This window comes from Anopheles darlingi, chromosome 3 (assembly GCF_943734745.1).
Source record: "Anopheles darlingi chromosome 3, idAnoDarlMG_H_01, whole genome shotgun sequence".
NCBI classification, from domain to species: domain Eukaryota; kingdom Metazoa; phylum Arthropoda; class Insecta; order Diptera; family Culicidae; genus Anopheles; species Anopheles darlingi.
Window position 1 is genome coordinate 68,800,968 of NC_064875.1, and position 26,312 is coordinate 68,827,279.

Consider the following 26,312-nt stretch of genomic DNA (forward strand, 5'->3'; position numbering starts at 1 on the left):
CTTCGCCTGCTGATCTACTACGAAGGACGGAGGATAACAAGACAACAAGGGGGTAAGGAATAGATCATCGATTTATATGCTCTACTATCACAGCATCTTCGTCTTTAGAGGTAAATGTTACTCCTATTACTGATTTTTGTACAAGTGAGTTTACTATTCGATTTAATTCCCTTCATTCCATAACAATCTCTTTTGAGAGAGCTAGTAGCTATACAAAGGTCCTTGCAATAATGTAGTACTGAACTAGGAATGTATTTGTACTCCGCATGATAAGGAAAGACGTTGTAGAATCTAGTAGAACATTTTCAAAATTCTAAAACCAGCACGCTTGGATTATAGTACATATCACACCGTAAGGCAATCTGGAATAGTGTGTGAGATGGATTTGGTCCACTCACTTCGCGAATATATACTAGTATCGCGGATCATGTTTGGAATCGTATCTTTGGCTTCGTTACCATTTGAACTAGTTAGTATATTTTAATGTAATGCATCTGACTCACTCTCGTAGCAACTAGTAAGGGTTGTTCTTTGTTCTTTCACCTCCACTAGTTCCATCCATTAGAATCACGTTAAATGGCGAAATAAATAGATACAGCTAAATATACGTTTTAACTTACCGAATACAGTATATCCAATTGGTACATCACACACCTTTCTGATGGAACGCATGCATAAATTTTACATATTCTATGCTTCAGCCGCCGGAGTGGTGGACATACACGCGGGAGCAGGAATGGAACTGGTTTTGGGTGTTCGTAATACTAATGCTCGGTCGAGAGCGATCATTTGCTTGTCTTGTAACCTGGAACAATGCGATGACTATCTAGCACCGTAATGGTAAACCGTTTGGAAGGAAATAAGCTCACTCAGAACTACCCAAATCCATTTCCTGTGCCGCTTACAGTAGGTCGTTACAGAAGTGCTACATTTAGTCATTTCGGGGTGCGATCTCTTTCCAGTATGTCCTCTGGGCTATTAAATAGTAATTCCCGTTCCGCACACAAAAGATCGGAAGAAGATCATAGTGTCCGTTCGACAAGTGCGCCGTTGGAAGGCTAACTATCATACAAACACACATACTAGAGATCATCATGACTTAAGATTTGTTTGATCAGGTACATAAATTTATAACGCGATATCGCGATATCACGAGGTCCCGTTTGCAGTCATTTAACTTAGAACAGTTTTCAAATAGCTCGGATGCGTCTTACTTATATGGCAGCGATTATACTACATCAAAATCGGTAACAGCGACGATTAGTTCTGACCGCCACAATTCCTAGGGTCGGTTAGTATAGGGTTTGACAAACAATTTCTTCTGTTCTCTTGTCATCTGCACATGTCTGTCTTGGAGTGGTTCAGTCTATCTCATAGTTTGCTTGTTTCCCATTAAAAGAGATCAGAAAGATTGCTGCGATATAGACGCTTTTTGGCTTACATCGTTTGTGCGAATTGTCTTTTCTAGTGCTCCCCAAGAGGAGTGTTGTAGGATGAGTGTACAGATTACAAAACATTAAATAATAGAAAATCATAAACATAATGTTCGGTCGGGTCGCGCAATCAATTCGTTCCCCATTCCCCCCGGTTCCTGGCTTGATTTGTACAAAAGCAAAGCCACGATTTTCAACAATAATAACGCTTTTTTCTCTTTTGCTGCCATTAGCAAAATCATAAATTCATAAAACTAAATATGCTAAACAAAATTGGTTCCCCGGGCGCACAATTGTTTTCTTCCTTTTGTTTTGCGGTTTGATTGTACAAACATCGGCACAATAGAATAGAGAATTTAAGATACAGTACAAATAAACTTACTCCTAGCCGGTAGAGGGTGGGGGGATTGTAAAATGGCATACAATATGTTCTCTTCTAATCGAAACTAACAGAAGAATACAAGATAGAATACACAACACGGTACACAGTATTTGAACGTTTTTTTGCATCTTTTTTGTTTTTTTTCTCACTGATTACGTTTATAATTATTATTTGATTTAAAAGAGAGGGGATAGGGAAGTTTTTGTTTTGTTACATTCTTCTTTTCCGGAACATCCGCTTGCCAGCAGCGCCTGCCACGATCACTGGAACTGCGCCGCCACTGCCACAGGATGATGGTTGCTTGCTGTGTTTCGCTGTGGTGAACGAAGCCTCTATTTTCTTTTTTCGGCTGATCGAATAGGCTGCGACGGCATTCAGGGGACTCGCCGCTTGTTGCTCTAGCTGCTGTTGCTGCTGCTGATGATGATGATGTTGACGGTGCGGATCGGATCATACCGGAGCGGAGGAATGTGTCGTCACGGTAATTTGAACGTTTTAGTTAGGATTCCAACTAACAGCAATGACGATGGAGTGGCATAGGTAAGATGAGTTAAGTAGTGTCTGGGTTTGGGCGTTGCATATACTTTGTGTTGTTTTCTTCTTTCTCTCGCCTTCACTCTATCTCTCTTTCTATACATGTATTCGTATTAATAAGGGATTCCATGATTGTGAAAATGCGCGTAAGCGCTTGTGTGTGTACGTGCGTGTCTGTGGGTATGCAGTGGATGCATGTGTGCTATCAGTTATGTATATTCCGGTTATTTTTTTGCTATCTCTACTCTGGTACTTTAATTGCACTACTTGCAATTCAAAACGAACACAATTATAAAAAAATAAAATATCAAATCAAAGAGCACAGTTCTATAGATGACTGCGCGAAGAGTACTCTCCAGAAGGGGAACAGATGCTTCTTGGTGATTAAATACCCTACGTGCACACGGTACCACACACGCACACACAAGCGCGAATACGCGCATCTGCACATACACCATACACACGCACACACGGGCACGGAAAGCGCAAGGCTTCCTTTGATCCTCTGTTCCATAGCCACATTGATGGAACGTTAGATTCCTTCATCCTCAAAAGCATTCCAAATAAAACAAATAAAAGGAAAGCAACGTAATGTAGGGTCTTTCGGAAATGGGCTCTCCACCTTGCCATTAACCGTAAGACGAATGAGGGAACGGGGAATCGTAGACGGGATTTGCTGTTTTCAGTGTCGAGAGCGATGTTCCTCGCGGCGCTCGCGGTCGCGATCACGCTCTCTTTCACGGTCCGACGATCGGTACCGATCGTCATTGTAGTAGCGCTTCGAGGAGCTGTCCGTCGCACTATCCGTTGCCGGTTCTGGTGTTTTTCTCGGTCGAGAGCGTCTAGAGCTGGGACGGACAAACACAAAAAACCGAGAAAGTCAGCGTGAAGATATAATAAAACGCGCGACGAGAACACAACACAACACACACAAACGGCAGGCACTTACCCATCTCGCTCACGGTCTCGGTCGCGATCACGATCGCGGTCACGCTCACGATCACGCGAGCGCTCCCGGTAACGGGAGGTGGAGCGTTCACGGCGCTGGCGCCGGTGTGAACGTTCGCGCGAACGTGACCGTTCCCGCCGGGAGTAGCTTTTTGTTTCGATACCGTGGAGTGTATCCTGCAGCGACACAATCAGTATCTTGCATCGCTCATCATGAGCTACCTTGGACTGCTTGATCAGTGAGATCGCGGTTGCCAGTGTTTCCGTGGCACTCGTGTACTCGCCTGCTGCTGCATCCGATACGGCCCTGCGAAAGGAAGAGAGAGAAAGAGCGATATGAACCATTAAAACCATCGATTTGGGCGAATTGGCCAGGATGTCACCAGATGCGTACCGTGCGATGGCGGAACTGCTGACGGTGCGATTACGGGTCATGATCTCTTCAAACTCGGCTTCACTTAGCTGCGGGGTAATGGGATGCTCGGCGAAGCCAGATCCCGGCGGTCCGGGAGGTTTACTTCCACCCTGCACAGGTGGCCACGGGCCACCCCGTGGTGGTCCACCGCCACCCTGTGGATTGAAGTGTGCTGGTGGGCCCTGAGGTCCCTGTGGACCACCTTGGGGACCTCCATGCGGTGGTCCAACCGGAGGACCACCAGGGCCACCATTCGGCCCATGGTTCGGTGGACCGCCTGCGCCCTGATTAAAGAAGGCCGGATTCACATGTGGAGCTGGCCCCTGAGGTCCTGCACCGGGAGGACCTCCCATCGAGCCTGGATGGGGACCACGGGGACCGTGTGGTCCCTGCATGTGTGGTCCACCCTGTCCCGGACCTCCCGGATGCCCTCCACCTCCTGGACCAGGATAACCACCGTGCATCGGTGCTCGATTCCAATCCGGGCGCATTGCACGTGGCATTCCATTAGGAGGCCCTTGGAACTGAAATGGAAACGAAGGCAGAGGATTTATGATTAGAGACTGAGATCAGTTCCACCGTGCCGAGGTAATTAAGCGGGCGGGATGAAGTCACGGATGAACAACTTGCCATCTGCGGTCGATGTTGCATCGGGCCTGGACCTCCAGGGCCACCTGGACGTGGACCGTTCATACGGGGCGGTCCGTTCCACTGGTTTTGATTCTGGAACCGAGGTGGTTGCTGTGGTGGTCCATTCCCTTGATGCATAGGCGGTCCCTACGAATGAGCGCGACCGAGGAAGGCGAATGATATTAATATGCTTCTAGATCCGTACCGCTTTTGCGGCCCATCACCACCTGTGTACTCACCTGGGGTCTTGGAGGTCCACCACCTGGACCATGGTGGCCTTGCATGTGCATCGGTCCGCCCATATGAGGATGCGGAGGGCGCATGCCTCCTGGTGGCATGTTAGGGTTCATCATTCGCGGCTGTGGACCTGGTCCGCCTGGCCCTCCCGGCCCTCCTGGTCCTCCTGGCCCACCGGGGCCACCCGGCCCCACACCTCCCATCGGTCCACCCTGTGGTCCGCCGGATGGAGGCCCACCGCCACCGCCCATCGGCATTCCGGGCATCGGTGGTCGCGGTCCATTCGTTTGTCCCGGAGCTGGCGGTGTTGGGCGCGTCTTTTGCTGACTTTCGAACTGATTCAACGCCTGCTTGGTGGGCAGCGTGACGACGGGATTCTGTCCGTGGAGCTCCTTCTTCGGGAGCCGCTCCATCACCAACCGCATGCTCGTTTCCGAACCGAGCGATATCACGCAAAAGCCTTTTGACTGGCCGTTGGCGCGGTTTTCGAAAAATTTCACCTCCTGAAAGTCGTTGACCCCAACGTTGGCAACCGAATCGGCTATATCCTGATCCGTGGTCCACCAGGGCAGGTTGCCCACGTACAGCTGATGTCGGCGCGGTGCGTGGCCAAGTGCCCAGCCTCCGGGAGCGTGGTGGTGATAAGAGCCGTTGGTATCGACTCCCTCGAGCCGCTCGATCGAAGGCCGGGACCCGACAGGACCTCCTGCACCACCAGCGCCAACACCTCCACCTCCGCTACGATCACCGGACGGTACAATCACATCGTCGTACAAGTCCCCGCTTTCGCCTCCGAAATCATCCTGCAAAGCAAAATGGGAAGCGGGTCAACAACAGCATCCCTCGAGGCCGGAAGAATCCTCATGCACACACACACGCACACGCACGCACGCGATTGTTTCACCAAATCCTTACATTGTTCTGTGAGTAGTCCTGGTCCAGGTCGTCGGCATACAGATCGATATCAACGCCATCGGCCATCTTTATCCGGTTTTTCCGTGAACGCCAATGCGAACACTACGACGGCGAAGCTGGCGGCGGCAGCAGCAGCAGGAAAGACCACTTTCGCGGGGACGGAACTCTTTTCGGGATCGGTCTGCCCGTTTTCGATGCGAATTTTCGGCTCACAATCCGTTCACTTTAGTGTGCCGCACACATTACTTGCACGGCGAAGTAAATGGCGCTGCGATACGCGACGCAAAACACTGGGAAACTGGAAAATGCTGTGGAAAATGAGCACTTTTTCGCTTCTCGCTGCTGCAAAATGCCGCTCGGCATAGTAGGATCGATGCCGACACCAATACCACTTTGAGCGTAAGCAAGAGGTCGTAAGAATGCCGTATAAAGGTCGCCTAGCCGGCTTAGTGCTGCTGTGCGTTACTGAAGGGTGCATGCGAGGAAATGGGAGAAAATGGGAAAATCAGTTCCCTAACTTCGTGGCTGACTTGACGAATTTCGTATTTATTGACGCAGCATTTTAGATGGACAGTGAGGCCAAAGAAACCGCTTTTGTACCACCAAATTGGATTTTTATATCCCCCAATCTTTATAGTAAATCTTCAAGAACGTGTGTAAATGAAATAACGTTGAAAGACGATCAAATTTAGATGTTTTTCATGTGTTTATTGTGACATCTTTTGAGGCAAACAACTTTGCCCTGCCAGCATGTGGCGGCGGCGTTGGCGACACCAGGTGTTTGACCCTAAGATAGAGCGATTAGCTTAATCCTCTTCCTCCTCTTCAGCGGCACCACCGCTGCCACCCTGTCCCTTCTTCATGTTCTTCCTCTTGACGCGACCGGCACGGCCACCGCCGAACGGAGACTTGAGCGAGAAGTCAATGTGTTTCTGCGAATCCAGGCGCACGATGAACGAGGGAATGTTCACGACCTGCTTGCGGACACTGTAAGGACAAAAAGGAAAGAAGCGCAAAGATTAATTCTCTTTGAATAAACAATAAGTTGCAATCGCTAATTCAACCTTATCAAGTAACGAACTAAATCAGTAGCAAAGCGCGATGATGATCCAGGTTTTTGCTATATGTTCCATGCTCTAGATATGCTTTTAAATCTGCTTCGTTTTGCAGGAAAAGGATGTTTCACATTTTTCGGCCCTCTTCCACCACTGTTTTTTGGGAGGAAAAGGTTCCTAATGCGAAGTTTTCTATCCCCCAAGATGAGTATTATCGAGCAGTTACCACATTGCTCATTCTGGCACCCTGACACCGACAGGATGGATATCGGATCGAGTGTGGCCATGGGGTATGGACAAATGAATTAAGATACATCTAGAGCATATGCTTATATTTAAAATGATTGTTGATTACTTTCTTCAATTGATAGTTTTCTTAAAAATTGTTTCACATTTTTCGGCCCTCTTCCGCCACCAGTGTCGGGAGGAAAAGGTTCCTAATGCGAAGTTTACTGTCCCCCAAGATTAAAGTTAGTGAGCAGTTACCACATTGCTCTTTCTGGCACCGTGAATCCGACAGAGATTTATCGAAACGAGTGTGGCCATGGGGTCAACTAGTAGTTTCCAAGATTAACTCGTGTTTTTCAACCCAGTTTGCATCATGATATCCATTTTGCACTAGCTTTGCAGTATGTTTCAAGTGTTCCACATTTTTCGGCCCTCTTCCACCACCAGTATTAGAAGGAAAAGGTTCCTAATGCGAAGTTTTCTATCCCCCAAGATGAGTATTATTGAGCAGTTACCACATTGCTCATTCTGGCACCCTGAAACCGACAGGATGGATATCGGATCGAGTGTGGCCATGGGGTCAATATACATACTGCAAGCCAGAAATATAAAATGCATGTATTCCCAAATCAACGTGAAAGGAAACCAATCCATTTACGAGAATGCAATCAACAGTTTGAACAGATTTTGTTTTAGGTTTTTCGATTGTCAGCGTGTTTTTCTCACAGAATCCATAACGGTGTGTTCATTTTTGGTTGTTGGAGAAATGTTTCACATTTTTCGGCCCTCTTCCACCACCAGTATCAGGAGGAAAAGGTTCCTAATGCGAAGATTACTGTCCCCCAAGATATATGTTAGTGAGCAGTTACCACATTGCTCTTTCTGGCACCCTGAATCCGACTGAGAAGTGTCGAAACGAGTGTGGCCATGGGGATAACACTAGCGAAAGGATTCTTGAGAAGCACACGCTACGACAGACGAGACTTACGAACATGTACAAGAGACCATCGATCAGCACCGCGCGCTTGCTCCAGAGCATTTAGTTTGTTAGTCGGTGTTACCTTGTCGAAGTGTTCAATGTTAATATTGACGTGCAACTGAAGACGACGCTCTTTCTTCCATAGATCAAGAACTGAATTGTTCGGTGCTTTCTTTGCGCCATCATTCTCCTTGGTCCTGAACGGTACCACGTGCTAGCGATTTGCGAGCAGAAACGCTCGAACGCTGCTTTTGTGAGGCGTTAGATTACCAGAATCACTTTCGATCATCCAGAAGAACCTAAGTGGCACTCACGATCATTTGCGGCGGCAGAATGCCAGCGCAAAATCTCTCTAGAGAACTGAGACAGAGCCATGCGAAGAAGAATCGTCAATAATACACGTCGAGATGGGTTTTTATCCTTTTCGATTTCGATTTCGAAGTCCTGCAAAGGAAACGCTTCATCGAGCTCGGGGATGCTTACCGGATGTGTCTCTGGCGGATCAGAACGCGGGCATGATGGTAGGACTTGGCGAGTCCCAGCTTGAACACCTGAGTTTGCAGACGACGCTCCAAGAAATCCTCGATCTTCAGACCGAGAACGTAATCGAGCTTCATGCGCGACTCGTCCAGCACACCGATGCGCACCAGACGACGGAGGAGGGCGTTACCTACGAGGGGGAATCGAAAAAGGTTGATCAATCCAGGTGCGTGCCACGCTCTTGCGGTGCTTTCGACGCTCTTTTCAGTACCCGGCTTTAGCGGGGCTCTTTTCTATCAACAAAAACTGTTCTGCCAAGAGGTGTCAGACAGGAGAAAAGGTGTGTTCGTATCATCAAAGTGTTCCTACCGAAGTGTCCGAACCGGACGGGCAGGCGGACTTACCCTGGAAAAGACGCTTCTCGTCCTTCTCCTCCAGCGTCAGCAGCTCACGAGCGGCCTTTCGGATCTTGGCCAGGGTGTATTTCACACGCCAAACCTCTCGCTTGTTTCGCAGACCGTACTGGCCGATGATTCTCAACTCCGCATCGAGACGCGGCTTTTCGAAGGGACGGCGCGGGGTAACGTAGGTCTTCGAGAAGACCGAAGGGATACGGTGATTCACCATGATTTCTAGCTTCTGCGAAATGGAAAACGAGAACGGGGTGAACCGATTTTCAAGGCGCGAGAAGTTTTCCACACGGTGCCACACTTACCGAGGCTAAAACCTTTCAGCACGCGCACGACGGGTGTTTTCACGGAGAGCGCACGGAGAAAAAGACCGGAACTCGGCAGCGCCACCTCGCATCAAGCCTCGCGTGACAAGCGAGTGACAGTCTGCCGGAAGTGCCACTTTTTGACGTGTGAAAGGGCTCACGGAACCATCGCGTGGACGACAAAATTTGATCGTTTATCTCGTTTTTTATTTCGTTTTGATCGTTTGATCGCTTGCTCTTCTTCGTGCTCTTCATCTTTTCTTCTTTTTCTGCTAAAATCAAAACACAGGAAAATTTTCCGCGTTTTTCGTGAGTTTTCGTGAATTTTCGTGCAACCCAGAGTTCTCAGAGTCTCCCCCGCAACTCCCGCCGTCGTTCCCGTCGAAAAAGAAGCTTGGAAAACCGTAGAAAAAGCACAAAACCGGAGCGCGAAGAAAAACCAGAGGTATAGTCTTTTTCTACTCTCCAGCTATAGTCTTTTGATGACCCTTTTCGGCCGGCTCCTCCAGATTTGATAGCCCTTTTGCTGAGATGACCACCCTTTTTGTGGGCCTTGCATTTTGAGGTTATGCACGACGAAGGTGACCTTGAATGATCAGCTGTTGGACGCCAAATCGGAGGACCAATCAGAAATCAGAGTCAGAAAAGCCGATTCTTTTTCCGAAAAGCGTAACTCCATGAATTTAATTGAACTTTTTCTCAATATATTCCACTAAAAGCGCAATGAGTAGATTGAAATCGTGGACGATATTGGGTTTTCTGGGGTTTTTCGTTCACGGAGGGGCAGAAAAACCGCTAAATATGCGTAAGTTTCTGTTTTTTGCGATGAAATTCTGTTTTTGGGTAACTCGACATCCTCTTTTCCTTTCAGTCCGTGATCCGATCGAACTGAAAGTACCGGACAATCTGAAGATGAATGATATCAATGATTACAGCGAAGTGGTCCTCCCGGCGTACTCTCGGACCACCATCCGGTTGACGAACTTTTCGCTGGCCGATCATCCGAGCATGGGCTACGCCCTCGTCCAGCTGAACGCCTTCGAATTTAACCTAACGCTCAGCTACAACACCACGATCGTCGACGGAGGCCACCTAACGGGGCAAAATCTGGGTCTGCTGATGTACGAGGATGGCGATCTGTATGCCTTCAACTTGAACCCGCAGCAACCGGTGTGGGTCTCGATAGTACTGATGATCTACAACACATCCGCTCCGGTCCCCGGAGGCTGCAACCTGGAGTTTCCCGTCGAAACATCGCCCATCCTGAATGTTACGCTGACGCCTGCCTCCATCATCGTCGACACACCACCGGCCTCTGTAGCGCTCCAGTTTCGGAATAACTCCTCGAATGCTTGCGGCAAAGCGCGGCTCAAGTACGAATCATACTACATTCAGATGGCCTCCCATGATTTCTCTCAGCGCTCCTACTTTACTGCCCTTCGTTCGCTGATGGCTTATGCGACGGCGATAACGACTGGCCACCAGAACACGCTTAGCTCACCGCTGCATGTAAACCGGCACGAGTATGGACGGCAACCGGGTAGAGGCATGGTGTTCGTTACCGTTGTTACCGACTCCGTCCATCGCGGGTTTTCCCTTTACGTTCCCGGGCACACCTATTCCTGTCGACCGTTTGATGATCAGTCCGATTGCTATGGTCTTAACATTCCTTGGCGCATGGTGGCGCTGTTGATGACACTGTTGGCTGCCCTGGAAGTGGTGATGGGTTGGTTACCAGTTACCGTCAAATGCCCAGCTATGATCGGGTATCTGATGGTACTTCTAAGCATTGAGGGACTACAGCATTTAGGCACGGTAGTGTCTACGAGCGCCGTCACTGCAACGCTGATAACCGCTGCATTGGTGGGAGCTGCCATTGGATTGTTGCTAGCCGCATTTGCACCACAAGTCGCTAAGGTTTTATGTGCATTTGCTTCGGGGTATCTGATTGTTATCACGCAGCTTGGATTCATTAGTAAGTACACGTTGCTCTTCACGAGAATACCAATTATTTTACTATAATTTTTCTCTCCTTTACAGGTGGAAATCTCTTCACCATACCGCTTGTATCGGTCTACATGTGGATCGTGGCGCTGGTGATTGGTTTGATACTGTCGCTGACTCTTCCGATCTTGCTTGTGACCCGCTCGGTAATCTTCGGTGCCATTTGTATCTTCTATGGCGTGAATATGGTCTTTGGAGCACGACTCGACTATCCCTTAAAGCATTCCTTCCTGCGACTTTCCGTATCGAACTACAGTAGCGTCTATGTCGACCCCATGCTAGACGAGATAGACGGTGCCGCGCTAGCAGCGTTCATAATCATTCTGATCGTATGTCTGTTCCTACGATCTCGTTACCAACCGGAGGTGGTTCAGAGTGATTTCAAAACTGCATGGAGCAGTCGCCATTCCTTCAATGATGCGTTGCATACGAGCACTGTTATCTCGGCGGACGACGTATTCGCTTATCAGCAGTTTGGCAACACAAGCCATCCACCGGTCATCACACGATGGACTAGTGGTGATGATGATGTCTTTGAATCTCCAAGAAGCAATTATCGCTTTTTTCAGCGCCTGAGAAGATGAATCTACAATGAATCTACAAGCAACCACAGCTGTGGTTGTTTCTACCTGGAATAAGTCTCAATTTTCACATGTTTAGATAAGGTTTAATGCCTTTTGCATGTCCGCGAACCCGTATGTTTAAAGTGTCGAACTGATTTTGTGAATAGTTTCCCTTGTATTGAGGAATAAAAAAGATAATATACATTACTAAACCGTGAGCTTCCCATCCGAGTGTCTGAAAGTAACAGCGAAATAAGGGCTGGCCCATTCCTACGGTTGTCCAGCCGTACGGCGCAGACAGAGTGGCGTTAAGGCATTCCCTTGCCCATCACCATATGAGCGTGTATACCGTCAGCCCGGCATCTACCATTAACTTACAATTAATCACTTGCGCCAATCTGTTTCCTGAGAATTGTGCTCCGCCGTGCTCTGGTCGGCCGTCCAGCCGTCCGTCTTCTTACAGCGTCGCCGGGAGCGATTGGTGGACTGCTCCATGACGAACATACTCTGTCGTCAGTTGCACTGCGACAAAAAGCGGGCCCGGCGAGTACGATTACGATCCGGTGGGGGCCTGACGGAGAAGACATTCGGTTTCATTAATCTTGCGGGAATATTCGGGTGGTACAACTCAATTAATCATTGCCCCGTCTCCAACAGCAGCGTGTACCTCGCTGGTCGAGGCGCGCCATCAACGGTGGTGGCCCAATTTACAATGTAAATGTTCTAGTTGATGCGATTGTTTGTTCGCCTTTAATTGGATTTCGAGAAAGCATCGCCACAGTTTTGTACCGAACGGTTACTTGTCGTGTCTGTGCTTCGATGTGTCCCACAACTGCACGCGACGTGGAATGCTGTGAGGGCATCACTAGCAGGGCAACACTACTCCGTCAGACTCATCTTTAGGTCTTTCAGACGCATTTCAGACGCATCTCTTTTTAAACATTTTTCCTTCAGGCATACACACAGAACAACTACCTACAGGAACACCTATTTATTGCGCGAAATCTTGAAGATCGTTTCTTCTCGATCGTTGAAGTCTTTTCTTTTTTCCACTGAAGAGAGATAAACGCATAATCGTACTCACTTTGGCTAAGCTTGTGCCCCATCCTCCAGCATTATGGGGCGGAGTTATGTTGCGCTCAGGCCAGCATAAATCGATGCTCGATGCTGCGTGGCAGCAGGAGAGACGAGAGCAAAGAATTCAAAATGCTCTCCGCGAGAATCCCGGCGGCAATCGCGCTCTCTCCTGTTCGGGCCAGATGAACCGAGTCATCGGGAACTCTTTTTATCTTTTTTTAATTTGATCATACCGGCCGCTGGAAGGTCGTTTCATTGCTGTTCAACTTTTTTTTTACCCTCTTTTTTAAGTTCCGGTTTTAGCAGACAACCGCACATGGGAAGGGGAGTGAAGATGCGTGCGTCAGCCATACGTTAGACGCGGTGTCGCGACATGATAGAACATGTTGAGACATGTGCCATGTCCAGATGCGATACGCCGCAACAGCTGATCGCAGTCGTATTTTGTCTCAATCTTTTATTCATTCATGCTTTGTCCTGGAAATAAATCAAATCAAATAGAAATGAAATGGCATAGATTGTTCACAACAAAACCGACTAACAAATAGCCAACATATCGTAATAGAGTCATTTATTAGCCTATCGCCCCATAGATATTGATGCCACGTACCATAACGCTACCAAAAGGCAAATGGCCTATTCAAACAAGAGCCCATTGATTTGGTTGGTTGCCTGACGGTTGATTATTATGCGATCAACCATCAACCGCTCCCACTCGACTGTGAGCCCCTTCATGGAGCATCGATCGTCAGCGTCCGTATTTGTCTACTTATGATGAGTGCGGCTTATGCTAAGAGCACTTCCGCGACCAGCAGAGGCAACCTCCGGACGGAATCTCCGGAATGCTTATGGGCATTAGCTTTGTGTAATCTGATGACACGCGAGCATCGGCTTCAAATGGTTGCCGGTGTGAGGGGAGGAGGGACATGCAGAGCAGAGGCAAGGAGCAGGCCAATAAAACACGGTCACATCGGTTTTATCGTAATCCGGAGCGCGATCGTTCAATAAAACCGGATGACGGTGACCGGGATGTCAGTTTTGATGGAATGTTCATCATTCGGGGTAGAGGAAGTCCCGGCTACGATAGGCTTAGATAGGGAGTATTGCTGAGATTGATCAAACCGAGGCCCATGCTGCTGCATCCGTCCGGCCAGGCTAGCCTAGTTTTTATTGGGTTTCGAAGTGCTTGCCGAGCCGAACTTCGATCTCTTTCACAGATGCAGCGCGACGTAGCAGACGGTTGATGAATGTTCTATATCGCGTCCGCTGGCCAACGGTCCATTTACATTCGACAAAATTAACGAAAAAGCTCATTTTGGTCCTCGATTTGCCTCTTCACTTTCTTTACGGTTTTTGGCAAACAAGCACAGCATTTATCGAAAATCAATTCGCACACTGATTGGATTAAATTGGTTTTAAGACCCCGTGACAGTGAATGGACTGCAGCGGACTTTCCAAATAGCATTATAGCCTAGCCGCACGGTACGGGACGTGGGTTTTTCGGTGTGGCACAAATTGATTGAGCTGTTTCGTCAATTTAATTAGCTGCTCAAGTAGCTGTATAATGCCCACCACGGCAGTGCGCTTGGCCACTTTAGTTATGGCCTCAGACACCCATACATAGCCAAACATTTATGTTCAACTCTTTCTGGTGTCTGCCTTCTTGGTACATATTTTCTCTGATTTAGAGAAATTCATAAAACACTCACTCGATCTCGGTCTGCGCGCGACTTTCGCTTTTCGCACACATTCCCGGTTTGGTTGGCGATGGGCCCATCGCTTTTCCCAGCTTTCCCGCGGCTGGGCGGCATTTCCTTTGCGTGCGCCGCCACCGATTACTTTGCCTCAATTTTGCTCCTCACCGCCGAGGGGTGGCTGATGCTACTGCTGTTGCTGCTGCTGCTGCTGCTGCTGCTGGAAGTGATGGCCGGTTTAGGCCCTCCTCTAGTGCTGATGAGCATGATCGAAGAAAGTGTAGTTAGGCTTTTGTAGCAGTTGTAATTAAAATTATAAGCACCAGCACTGCAGCAGCATCAGCAATAGAGCCTGCCGCCGCCACCTTGGGCCACTAACTTTTGGGTGAAATTCAAATTTCTTTCCAAACCCATTTTCGAGCTCGTTTTCGCACAGGAACGGTTGAGTGTAATTAGAAAGTGTTTTTTTTTTTCATTATTTGCGCGCACCGCTGCACCTTGTTGGCAGGCCCGTTTTGGGTGTGTGTGTGTATGTGTATGTGTGTTTCAGTACGTGCGTGCGTGCGGTGCAATTATCAACTCGATAGACAATAGGCCTCACCTCGTACCTTCGTGCCAGCTCATTTTCTCCGGAAGGCCTCTTTCGACGATAATACCCCTGTTTATGGTTGTTCGCGCCCTTGTGTAGAAGCCGGCCCGCTGTCTACTACGCATCATCTGTAATCATCGCCATCATCATCACCAATCATCATCCTGCGCAGTACTGGCTTGTTAGGCTTGGCGTTTTTGTGGAAAAAGTTGAAAATAGTTTGCCAAATTAGAAAATGATTGCCAAAACCCCCACCACCACCAACACGATCGTGTGTTTTATGGTGAGACAGAAAGTGAAACCCACTAACAACCCACCCCAGCGAGTAATGCACATAATCGATTTAATTTAATATCTTGTATTGCATAATTTTTTTTTAGTCTAAAAATACATCCTCTGCAAACAGTGTCCTGCTACCTATCTTAAAAGGTCCAACACCACAATGTCATTCTAAACGATGGACGATTATCGCGTTGACTTTGACGGGAGCGTTTGTGGGACATGATAAGCACCTTCTGTTTCCCACACGACGACGACGACGACGATGACGATGACCACACTAACTTTCCAACAGCTCCACCAGGACAGAGGTCCACGGCGAAGGAGTGCCGGTATCGATTTTTTAATTAAATACCTTGACATTGTAAGTCTGGCCGGTTCGGAAGGTTGGCTGGTGCCTGATGGCCGGTTGTCACCTAGACCCCGGGTATCGTGTCCTTGTATCACGAAACCGCGATATTGATTAATCATACATTGACACGTTAGCCATTAGCCGTTCGTGTTTTACTTAGGGGCGCTTCAAGAGTGAGTTGTCTGTGTCCACGCACGAGAATCCTTTCGGGAACGGGACTTGAGAGGCTCGTCGGTGGAAATAGACAGGCATTAAATAGATTATCGTTCGCATTGAAATGTCTCTTGTGGTTGCTAACTAATTTTACTTTTTAGAAATCACCCAACATTCACTTCCACCAATGCTCCGCTCATCAGGGTGTATCATTCATGTATGGCACCGGCACCAGACCATTAGTTTTTCAGGGTTAAAGACAAACATCGATCAACGGCACACCACGAATGCCGTCGTGACAACCGTGGCGTGGTGGGGGCGTGGGAATGCTGGTTCCTATTCCAGATGCTAGTTTGCACCATCGGCATCGGCTATCGGTAGCGCTCGCTACGCGTGTGGCGGTTCCCCTTTTTCCGTGGACGGTGATGGCGGTAGGATGGTGGAGCAGGAGACCATTAGAGATACGGTTTTTGGCAACAGGTTTACCAGCTTTTTTATCGGAGCAATTTATCCGGTCGGTCGGTTCGGTGCGAACGGAACGGCTAATACCGTGCCAATCGGAGCACCACCCAGAAGGCACCCCCCCCACCCGACGGGGGTGGTTGACCGCCGGACTCGTGCTGTGGTAGCAATGGCTTCGGCTCAAGGTTAACACCGGTGGCTACTCCGAGGATCTGCCCGGGGTGAATGCGTCCACGCGGTATGACGAATGGCCGTGTAATACGTCATCTCAAGGTGCTAGGCCGAGACCGCGGATCAATCGGACTGCCATTTTGCTGCTCAAGCCGTCGCTGTCGCAGAAGAAGCAGATGAAAGATGGCGTCCTTAGGAGGTGCTACTAATACCGCAGAACGCGTTAGGTTGGTGAGCAAATTTTCGATTTCATACTCCACGACCATGATCGAGGGGGACTTTGATGAGGTTTTCGTCCGCGGTGCCCGCCTCCACACCTCCACTCTCCAATCTACCTCTCTCGTAAAAAAAAAGGAAAAGTTTGTTTGGGTTGTGGCGAAAGGAAAATTTGGAAATTAAGGCTGGGCGAGACGAGAGGTTCGCCTTTCTGGGGTGGTTGCTACACGCGCTTTGCTGCTACCGATCGTTATGGGTGTATCCGATCACCGCATGCTCGAATGTGGTTCAAACCGCGACGAATTCGTTACGCCATCGGTGAATCGGTGATCGGAGCGAGCCCGCGAGCGAGCGGGTAATTAATTAAACTCGTCCGAGGTAGAGGATGCGCCGCGCAGTGATTGCATCTCCGGCGATTGCAGCGTGAGAAAGGGGGAAGCGATGAAGAGCCCCCCCCCACGAGGCTAAACAGCGTGGCCAATTTATGGCTCGCGATGGCTACTTACCCTGCCTGAATGCGCCATCGCGTGAACACGTGCATACGCGTTGCGTGTGATGATCGGTATCGGAACAGTCGAGCTCGAGACGACGTTCACGATATCGAGACGGGCGGTAGGATGGAAAATCCCAAACAGATGGTACAGAGGCCCCGCACAGATTGTGCACTCCGTGCCACCGGTCGTTGGACTGCCGCTACGGAGCGAATGGCGAAGGGAGAAACAATCGTTGCATAAAGCGTTCCGTCCTCGACAGCATTATATCTTTTTGAAAGATTTTTCCGACCCAGATAGCCTGCTGGTCGTAGTTCCTGTCGTAACGATTTCAAACATTAAATTTTAATAGGGTAAAAGCTAGAAACATCGTTCAGCACGCTATGGATGGCCATGGCAACCATCCTTAGTACACATGGTAGCAATCATGCAATTTGGTTTAGTTCCAAATACAATTTTCTTGACGAGACACGAACAGTGCACGTAGTGCTTTAATAAGTTTAATTGTTTAAGTTTTTTCTTCTCTAAGTGTGTGTAGTTTTTGTGTTCATGTGATTACGTTTTTGGTAATCTAGTTAAATTGCAGAAGCCCGAAATGAAGCCAGTCATCGCAAAAAGGTATTGTAAAGCGATAATTTTAAATAGTGTAAAATTTAGGTGATACTTTAGTTATACAAAACGTGCTTCCGAAAAGCATTCAAATAATTTGAAGCGCATTGAAACTTTTCTAGAAAAAAAAAAAATCCGTTCGGTGCGGTGCTCTCCTGGCATGCTACGATTGAGGTTCAACGAATTCAAACGCACAATCGCATCGCCCCTGGCAGCTTCTCGCACCTTCTCGCACCTTGGCACCATGTCCATTATTTATGCTGTCGAAAGCGCGTATAAAGCAGCACTCTATCGGACCGTAACACATCGAAACGAGCTGTAATTTCGGAATTATTTATCGTTCTCGATCACCAACCCGCTACTTTGCTGCTTTTGCTTCTGGAGGCGTTTCGGAACAGAAACGGGGTGATGGTGATGGTGGTGGCACACACCTTCACGAGTCGCTGACACTTTTTGGTGATCCGCGACTGGTTGCGACTGCACCGACAACGACGACGGCGACAACAACGACGACGACGAGTTTTATCATCTTGAACAGCATGCCGGGCGCCGTAACGCGTTCACACGCTCTCTCTCTCTCTGTCGCTCTCTGGCTGCACTGGGACGGTGTGGATATCGTGGGTTGGGTTTTTGTCGGGATTCACCTGGGTTACAGGGGCGGGTGTGGGTATTTGTCATTTTCCGTTTTTATTTCGCCAGCACCAAAAACAAAAACCCCCAGAAAAAAGTACCAAAAACAAAAAAAACACCGAAGCAAAACGAGGTGAAAGATGTGACAGTGTGGCCGTTTGGGAAGGGGCAGGGATGCGTGGTACGGTGCGCGTGGTCCTGACAGTTTGAAAAGTCCGCTCGCGACACTGCGGAGGATGGTGGTTGGCAGTCTTCGGTCGCTTCGTCAGCAAACGTGGCAAACGGTCAGGGGGTCGCTCCATTGCGTCGCGCCGTTATTGTTTCACGGTCGGCCACTGGGATGAGGGGTGCGCACACACCGGCACGTTGACAGACATTGCCGCGGCCGCCAAAAGTGCATCCCGAGAAAACGGGGTGGTGCGGAGGCGCGAAACTCGAGTGTCTGGCTTAGCGCCCCATTGTCAGTACGGAGCCGCACGATGTTGCGATGCAATCCACGGTTTCGTGTGTGTGTGTGTGTGTTCGCATGATAAAGTAAATTTATACGCCACCGCAACGCTGCAGTTTGCGAACCACCAGCTTTTGCCGTTGACTGATGATGGCCGTTGGCACACACTGGCTACTGGCACAGGACCCCGGGCGGCAGCCCCCGGCGGAAAACGGAACGGAACGGAACGAGCACCGAGTTTTACCATTTTCCCGGTGCACCGATTTTGGCATGCAGTTTTCGCGGCAGGGGCGGCCGTTGGGAGGGGGGGAGGCTTTTAACTTTTCGGTGTTTGGGGGCCTTTGGGGGGGGGGGGGCGTCAGTCGGCGGATAAGTAGTGCGGAATCGAGCAACGGCATCGCGAAACTATTTATGAGATTGCGTCCCTGGAACCGCGCGTTGTTTGAGTGCTCGGTTTGTCTCGGTTGTGTATCCACTCCAAGATAACCGTTTTTTTTTTTGGTGTGTTTTGGCTTAAGACAACCCCATGAGATTGATGTGCCCCGGAGGGGTTGCATTCGGCCCTCTTGCCTCTCTGTCCAGCTCCATCATGAAACAATTGCTTTTCCCTCTGGCGGCCCTCAACACAGACCAGACACCGAATTAACGAGTCGAACGACTTTATAATTTATGAGCCACAATTGTCGTTACATCAATGTTTCCTTCAAATGATGCTTAATCCAATTGTGTGTGTATGAGTGCGAGTGTGTGTGTCACTCACGGTTCATTTTAACGATTGCGTTCGCTTCCAATTTCCATTCGAAATCTAATCTCGCCGTCCGGATCGGATCCACTTGATTTGGGACCACTGTTACCACGACATTTATGAGCTCAGCTCGTACTCTCGACTGGCTTGATTAAATGTGTCGCAGCCAAATTGGAAAACCATTCCTCGGTAGAGGTAGGGTACAAGGAAAATTCCAGAAAATAGAGTAAAGCACTGCTGTTCGCTGCAATCAACACGCCCGGCTTATCTTCCGGCAAATTCCAATCCGGGCGCACGCTCCGGACACACGCTGCACCACCACCGGGTACCGACACGGTCCGGCCGTTGCTTCGCAGGCCCGTTAATGCCATTAAGCTAATCTGGATCGGTGATCGGGATGTTGTCCCTAATCAAACCAAATACCCATTAAAAGCTCCAACACCAAACTCGGTCACCACAAATCAATGCTGGATCTGGTGCGCCGAACGACACCGCGCGAACGAGTGTCGAACGGTCGGTCACTCCTCGGAGCAGATCGGCATCTCGTGCCGTGCCCGGCGAACGACGAGTTCTTGACTGCTTCAGGCGAGGCAAGGCGAGAAAATCCCATTGTTAGAATGTTGTGCTGGTCGACAAAGCAGCCCGTGACCGCCTCAACTGGAAGCCCATTTCTTGTCTGTCAGCGGACGCGACCTTGCACCGTTGTACCTGCCAGCTCGGCTTAGTTGAGGTTAGAGTGTGGCCAGCACAGGAATGAGAATCATAATCTCACCCCTTAACAAAAAAAAAAAAGAAGGCCCGAAAAGGTTGCTCACAAGAAAGGAAACGGGGGAAAAACCCTCGGAACATTCTTGCTAGGATCAGTGTTCGTGTTTTTGGGTGGCAGTGCCCACCTCCCCCCCTCCCTTCCCATAGGGGGCCATTTCTCTTGTTCTCTTGTTCGAGCTTTAACAAATATTAATAATTTCTCAGGCGATTATTGGAGGCGAGCTGGCTCTCGGTTCCCTCCCCTTTCCTAATGGACTCACCTTTGGACACAAAAGCACGGGACATAGGGCGGCACGCCCTGTCCTTGGTACCACGGAGGTACCAGCCCGGAGGATGCGCGAGTTTTATGTTTATGCGGAGCATGATCATGCTCACTCATGAGCGTGAGTTTGTATAAATCATCGGCACAATTAATTGCCCATTTAGTGCATCGTGAAGCTCGGGGAAATGGAGATCGATGGAAGGGAGGTGTCTAATCCCCCTGTCCGTGCAACCACACACCTGACCGGGACCGGGACCGGGAGCCGAATGGTGCGACCTCACGCGTGAATAACTAATGTGTGGCTGATTAATCAACGAGACGGCGTTTCGCTCGTCATCGGCTCCGACTTTGACCGAAGGCCGGTCCCCTCGCTCCCAAAGCACCTTTTCCCCCAGGCCCTCAACTTCCGCGGAACTACGCGACGATGATCTCTCCCGGTTTGACATATGAGACCCAGCAGCAGCAGCAGCAGCAGCAGCAACCCAGATGGATGAATCGTCAACAGTCAGACACGGACGACGACTTTCAACCGGTAATCGTCGTCGGAGAGGAAAGCAAAGGGGGGCCTAGACCACCGCCGCTCAGGCGATACGGTCGTAAATTTCAATTAACCAAATAAAAATGGGTCTCAAATTATGTAAATGTGTGCAGCGGCGATGCTCGATGCTTTCACCCGACGGTGAGAGACGGACTAATTCTTTTTTGACAATTAGCGCTATAGCGTCTGGTCTGACATTTTTCGGTGCGCTCGGCTCACCATTCCCGGTGACCATTTTCCCACACTAGGCCAGGCCTCTGGACCCTGAGACTAGGCCAGTGTGCGTGCGTGCGTGCGCTCGCTCGCTCGCTTGCGCCCGGTTAATGAATTAATGCAATTTGTGCGATCGTTTAACATCGAGCGCTCGGTCCAATTGACCTTCCCCCAGGGCGGCGGCGGCGTCTGCGGCCGCCTGCGTCCGTGTGCAATGTGTGTGGGTGCAAAATGGCCAATCAGCGGCCAATGTGCAAAAGCTAGAGAGATGTGTTTCCGCCGGGAACATAGCGCGACGTTCCATGAATGGAATGCCAACATTCCGGGGCGTGATTTATACACGAGAGACTAGACGAAATACGCGACGTCGTTTGCCGAAAAAATTTAAATCATCAGAAAAACAAATCGAGATCATCAAATTGTAATTCCCTCCCTCCAGCCCTTTCCCCGGGGGTGGCCTCTGCGTCTGCTAATGAGCCCGCCTGCCTGTGCGTGTTGCGAACCGAGGCAAAGGTAAGCGTTTTGTGAAACAAATTGCAACCGCCATGTTGAACATGATTGCAGCGAACGTGCTTCCGTGACAGACCTACCGAGGACAGCAGTACAGCATATTTCGCACTGGTATCAGTTTTTTTTTATGGTTTCCCATTACTTTGAATGGAGAAAAGCGGGGATATTTTAGATTAAACATTTTACGAGCTTTTAACACCCTACTCTCGCGCTCTCTGGCTGCATATCATTTCGGTGGTTCTGCGCATCTCGATCGATCGTCACTCCGGCCATCTGTGTCTCCTGCTGCACTGTGGATGGCACAAGACGATACTCATAAAGCAACCGTTAATCCTATTACTAAGCATTTTCGCGACGGTATTTTTTATGCTGCACATACACACAGGCAGGCAGGCAGACAGACAGACGGACACAGAAATCGGCAAATCAAAGTCGGGGCCCCCTCGAACGGCTCGACACTAAACGGGTGCACGGAGTTAATCCGGTCCCCTCATTAGCACCAGGTCATTTCAGGCCGGGTCCGAACCAAAATTGATTGTGCCTGAAGGGGACACAGAGACACGCACACACACACACGCGTGCGCGCGCCTGACGCTCCACCCCCTCCCCTGGGGGTAAGAGGGAACATCATTTGTCCAGATCGCGCGACGCAACCGCACCGAGGATCATGAGTGAGTGTGTGAGAGAGAAAGAGAGAGAGAGAGGGATGAACAGAGGGGAAGCGAGCGAAAGGGAAGCCGCGATCACCGCGGCATCGATCGTGGGGCCCCTTTGCGTGCCACGTGATTATTGAATCGTGTAGGTGGCAGCGAGGTGTCTTGTTATAAATTTACGCCTCACCACCACACGAGAGGGACCACACGTGGGTGAGGGGTGAGGGGGCGTTGCACCATCCCCCTCGGCAGCGTGAGTGAGAGTGAACCGCCGGCCGGGCAGAGCCAGACACGCCAAGTGAACAGTGGTTTTGACGACTCCTGACGATTGCTGCTGCTGCTGCTGCTGGCGGTGGTGCTGGCGAGCGGCATGCCCCGGAGGATCGTTCACGGGTGGGCTGCGAAAGGGCCTCCCGGTTTGCATTCTCGCGTGTGGTCAGCGGTGGTGGTCAGGTGGCGGTGATGGTGGTGGTCGAGGGCTATCGGTCGGCGATATCTTACAACGTGATCGAGTTGCTGCTTGCTGTCCCGTGTGCCCGGTGTGCGCCGCGTGGCCGCCAAACGCGAATCGGTGGCCGGCCATTCCTTCCTTCCCTCCTTTCCTACTCGGAAGCCTCCTCTGGGCGCGGGAGGAAACGAAGGGAAATTGATGATGGTGGTCCCAACAAACGCCATAAAATCTTCTTCAACTTTTTTCTCTCTCTCTCTCCAAATTCATTACCGGGGGTCCCGTGCGCACGCCGAGAGAAAGGGAAACTAGAATGGAGAGGGAGGTGGAAGAGAGATACGTAAGAGACATCGAAAAGAATCCAAGAGAATCGATCAGGTACGAGATGCGCGACGAAAGACGAAAAAGGGGGGGAAGCTTGGGAACGAGATCGAGCGCTGAACACACCGAGAGAGGGTGGAGGGGGGGCTGAGTGAGAGTGAGAATACATGGTGTGGAAGGGAGGGAAGGAAGGAAGGAAGGAAGGGAGGGAGGGATGATGCCTTAAGAAGCACGGAAAGGCTGATTAATGCACGATTAAGATGTTCCTGGGTAATCTTTAAACCTCGCTCCTCCGGGGTAACGCCATTAATCGCCATGCAGATTCGGACGAACGCAACCAATTCCCTGGGTAGAAAAGGGGGGCGGAGGACGCGCGGTGATGGAATCTTGTTGGAATGAGACCAAATCGGACACCCACCCTGTTGTGGTGTCGTGATCGTCGGTGGTCGCACAGAAGAAGAAGAAGAAGCAGATAAGGAGCAGCAGCAGCAGCAGCAGCAGAAGAAGAGGAGCTCGTTCTTCGAGCAGTGAGCTGCATAATGGGGCTGTAGTCATCGGCGGGTGGTGCATTCGCGAATCTCCTGACCATTTAAGGTGGATCGGTCACACCGCGCTCCGCGGGTCCGCGAATGACTTAATTAATTCCAATTCGATGAGTGTCGCGCTATTCGTACGTACGGAGGAGTCCAAGAGTCAAGGCCATCAATGGCGCACAGTGGGGGGGCTGGCGGTGTGATGGCGGTGCGCAATTTTGGCATTTCGCCAGACACACGACGACCACGCACCATGGCCATGGTGTGAGTCACCGCCAGTGACGCGCTCGCCAGCTCGTTGTCAGGTCAGATCCCCACTCAGATATATGTGTGTGTATGTGTGTGTGTTGGGTCTAGTCTGCCCGTTCTTTGGTTTTTGGGGTGCTGAACTCTTGAGCTTACCGCAGCTCTCGATCTCGGGGCGGTGGTGGTGGTGGTGGTGTAGGGACCGCGCGACCGTGGTGGTCGTTCGTGCGTAAAGTGAAGAATAAATATCGGGCCACTAATAAACAAATAAATAAATAAACACGCGAACCCTGGCTTCAGCAGGTTCCGTGTTCCAAGAGAACAACAGGTACGGTGGGAAAAGGGGAGCGCGGGAGGAGCAGCATCGGTGCTGGCTGGCGGGAGCTGGCGATGATACGCCCTCGTTATAAGACGATTGGAATAATAAAGAACACTATCACCCGATTTGTGATACACTCTCACCCAGCCCCGCCCGGGACCAACAAGTCCGGGACGTCCGTGAGGTCCGGAAAGGGATCTACAGCATCGTGGTCCGGTTTTCTGTGGACCGCAGCCCTGGACAGTCTCTGGAACATCTGAGAAAAGCATAACAAAGCCCGGAGCCCGGTGTCTTGATGATCGTGTTTTGTTGGGACGACAGGTACTATGGGAGTACAGAGTGGTGCATCCACGGTGATTCCTGATTATTTGTGAGGCATTCATTGCTGGTGACGACCCCTTTCCATCAGCAAAGAAGGGTGGCTAATATGTTTGGACAACTTGGGAAAGCCGCCGGCTATGCTGTGAGAACCAGGGGCGTTGGGCGTGCGAGACTCCAATACCAATCGGCTGCAACGGCTGTCGGAGCTCATTATGTCCAAAAATGTCCCGAAAGTCCATAGTATATATATCAAGTTCACACAACAACAGGCCAACGATCAATTCGAATGCTATACTAAGCTATTCGAATACTCAATTCGGCTCAATAGCGGCTCCGACACTCTGACATATCGGTGTCTCCAGAGGTCCCCAGACGAGAGCGGCGGGAGTCTGTATTAAAAAGTAATATTGATCCCCCGGGGGAACATAGTCGGCTAGTCGGCTTCGAGCAGGCACCGAGGCAAAAGGGCTTCTAAAAGGCTTCTAAAAAGTGTTTTATGTGTGATCAAAACGCTTTTATGGACACCAAATCCAAACGGCGCGCGGTGGCCTGTTTCCCTTCCGCGAGCATCGTGGGAGAGAGGGAGGGGTATGCATGCCGGGACCCACCAGAAGCGACATTCCGGACATTCGGTGAGGTGAGGTGCGGCCTTGTGTGTGTGTGTGCTTCGGAAGATGACAAACTGGACGGAACGCGCGTGCGTGTGGACCTCGGAATTGGACCCCTCGATTGGACCTCGGCCTGAGTCTGTAGCCGCAGTTCCACCCCCCAAAGATATTGCCCGTGTTTTTATGGCAATCTCTGTTTTCAGTTGCCGTATTTGTGGTGTAATTGATTGAGACCATTTTTCTCTCCCTCTCTCTCTCGATCTGGGTTTTCTCCCGCGGCAAGCGCGCACGCCGATCACACCCTTCACCCCCCCCCGTCCGGGATGACCATTTAATACCCAAATGAGAAGCTGCGGACCAGCGAGATCATCATCCCACGGGCAGCAGCGGCTAAGCAAATAAATATCAACAGTTTTATGGATATTGCTATATTTTATAATATTGTAAAAGTGTGGCTCTGTCTGTGTTTATTGACGAAGATGTTTGTTCTCTTGCGCGTTCCCTTCTTGCGTCCACGAGACGCTCGATGATACCAATCATCGACATTGAGCCTCACAGAGTCACAGCGGATTGCCGCTGCCGGGGCTGCTGGCGAATGACCTAGCCTCCACACTGTCTGCTGCGGTGGTCGCGGTGTTCCTCCTGATGATTTGACCGGTTGTTGTTGTTGTTTTTTTCGAACTCGAGCTCGTTTCGGGCTTCGGCTCCGGTCCTACCTACGGTTCGCTTTCTCGCCGGGTCCGGCTCTCGGCATCGGCATCGTTTGTTCTGTGCCCAAGGCTCCCGCGCGATCCCGGCTCCAGTCCAATGATGGCGGCAGGGGCTGGGGCTGGGGAAACGAGTGACCAGAAAGGCAATAAAAATGTCCACAAAATGTCTTGGAAGAATTTTTATGGATGTTCTACACGCACCGGACTCGCGGTAGGGGCCTCGGACGGTCGATTGGTTGGTCGGTTGGTCGGTGGTCTGGATTCTCTGGTGTGTGTGTGCGCGATCTGCGATCCAAGAGAACTGGTCTAAAGACCATGGTGACCATGGGGCCACTCATGTTCAATTTATCGCGCACGGAGAGTCGGTGCATCAGCCTCGACCGTGCGATTGCATATGGCGTGCAGGCGCGATCCAATAAATAACGCAA

General features: G+C 50.2%; 3 protein-coding genes across 5 annotated transcripts in view; 1 reads left to right on the forward strand and 2 right to left on the reverse strand.

Annotated features, from left to right (window-relative positions):
• LOC125954796 (cleavage and polyadenylation specificity factor subunit 6) overlaps nucleotides 1-5,845 on the reverse strand; it is a 5,906-nt gene extending 61 nt beyond the window's left edge. The window contains exons 1-6 of one of the 2 annotated variants that reach the window (XM_049685403.1): nucleotides 5,495-5,845; nucleotides 4,582-5,382; nucleotides 4,343-4,489; nucleotides 3,692-4,236; nucleotides 3,299-3,604; nucleotides 1-3,197 (exon numbers count right to left, since the gene is read on the reverse strand). The exon at nucleotides 1-3,197 is cut by the window's left edge and continues 61 nt beyond it. In XM_049685403.1, coding sequence (XP_049541360.1) covers nucleotides 3,032-3,197; nucleotides 3,299-3,604; nucleotides 3,692-4,236; nucleotides 4,343-4,489; nucleotides 4,582-5,382; nucleotides 5,495-5,560 — 2,031 coding nt within the window. In that variant the 5' untranslated portion in view covers nucleotides 5,561-5,845 and the 3' untranslated portion in view covers nucleotides 1-3,031. The remainder of the gene's footprint in view (nucleotides 3,198-3,298; nucleotides 3,605-3,691; nucleotides 4,237-4,342; nucleotides 4,490-4,581; nucleotides 5,383-5,494) is intronic. The other variant, XM_049685404.1, reaches the window with a different exon arrangement.
• A 339-nt stretch (nucleotides 5,846-6,184) lies between these two features.
• Nucleotides 6,185-9,054, reverse strand: LOC125954862 (40S ribosomal protein S9). Its single transcript, XM_049685507.1, has 4 exons — nucleotides 8,952-9,054; nucleotides 8,641-8,875; nucleotides 8,240-8,426; nucleotides 6,185-6,481 (listed from the first exon to the last, which is right to left on the reverse strand). Exons 2-4 carry the CDS (start codon nucleotides 8,861-8,863, stop codon nucleotides 6,301-6,303), a joined length of 591 nt encoding a protein of 196 aa, XP_049541464.1. The 5' UTR covers nucleotides 8,864-8,875; nucleotides 8,952-9,054; the 3' UTR covers nucleotides 6,185-6,300.
• A 175-nt stretch (nucleotides 9,055-9,229) lies between these two features.
• LOC125954805 (transmembrane 7 superfamily member 3-like) lies at nucleotides 9,230-11,718 on the forward strand. Of its 2 annotated transcripts, none has more exons than XM_049685415.1 (4): nucleotides 9,230-9,396; nucleotides 9,461-9,756; nucleotides 9,823-10,926; nucleotides 10,992-11,718. In XM_049685415.1, exons 2-4 carry the CDS (start codon nucleotides 9,675-9,677, stop codon nucleotides 11,537-11,539), a joined length of 1,734 nt encoding a protein of 577 aa, XP_049541372.1. In that variant the 5' UTR covers nucleotides 9,230-9,396; nucleotides 9,461-9,674; the 3' UTR covers nucleotides 11,540-11,718. The 2 variants fall into 2 exon arrangements, with proteins under 2 accessions (XP_049541372.1, XP_049541371.1); XM_049685414.1 differs by having other exon boundaries at nucleotides 9,671-9,756.
• The last annotated feature ends 14,594 nt before the right edge of the window (nucleotides 11,719-26,312 follow it).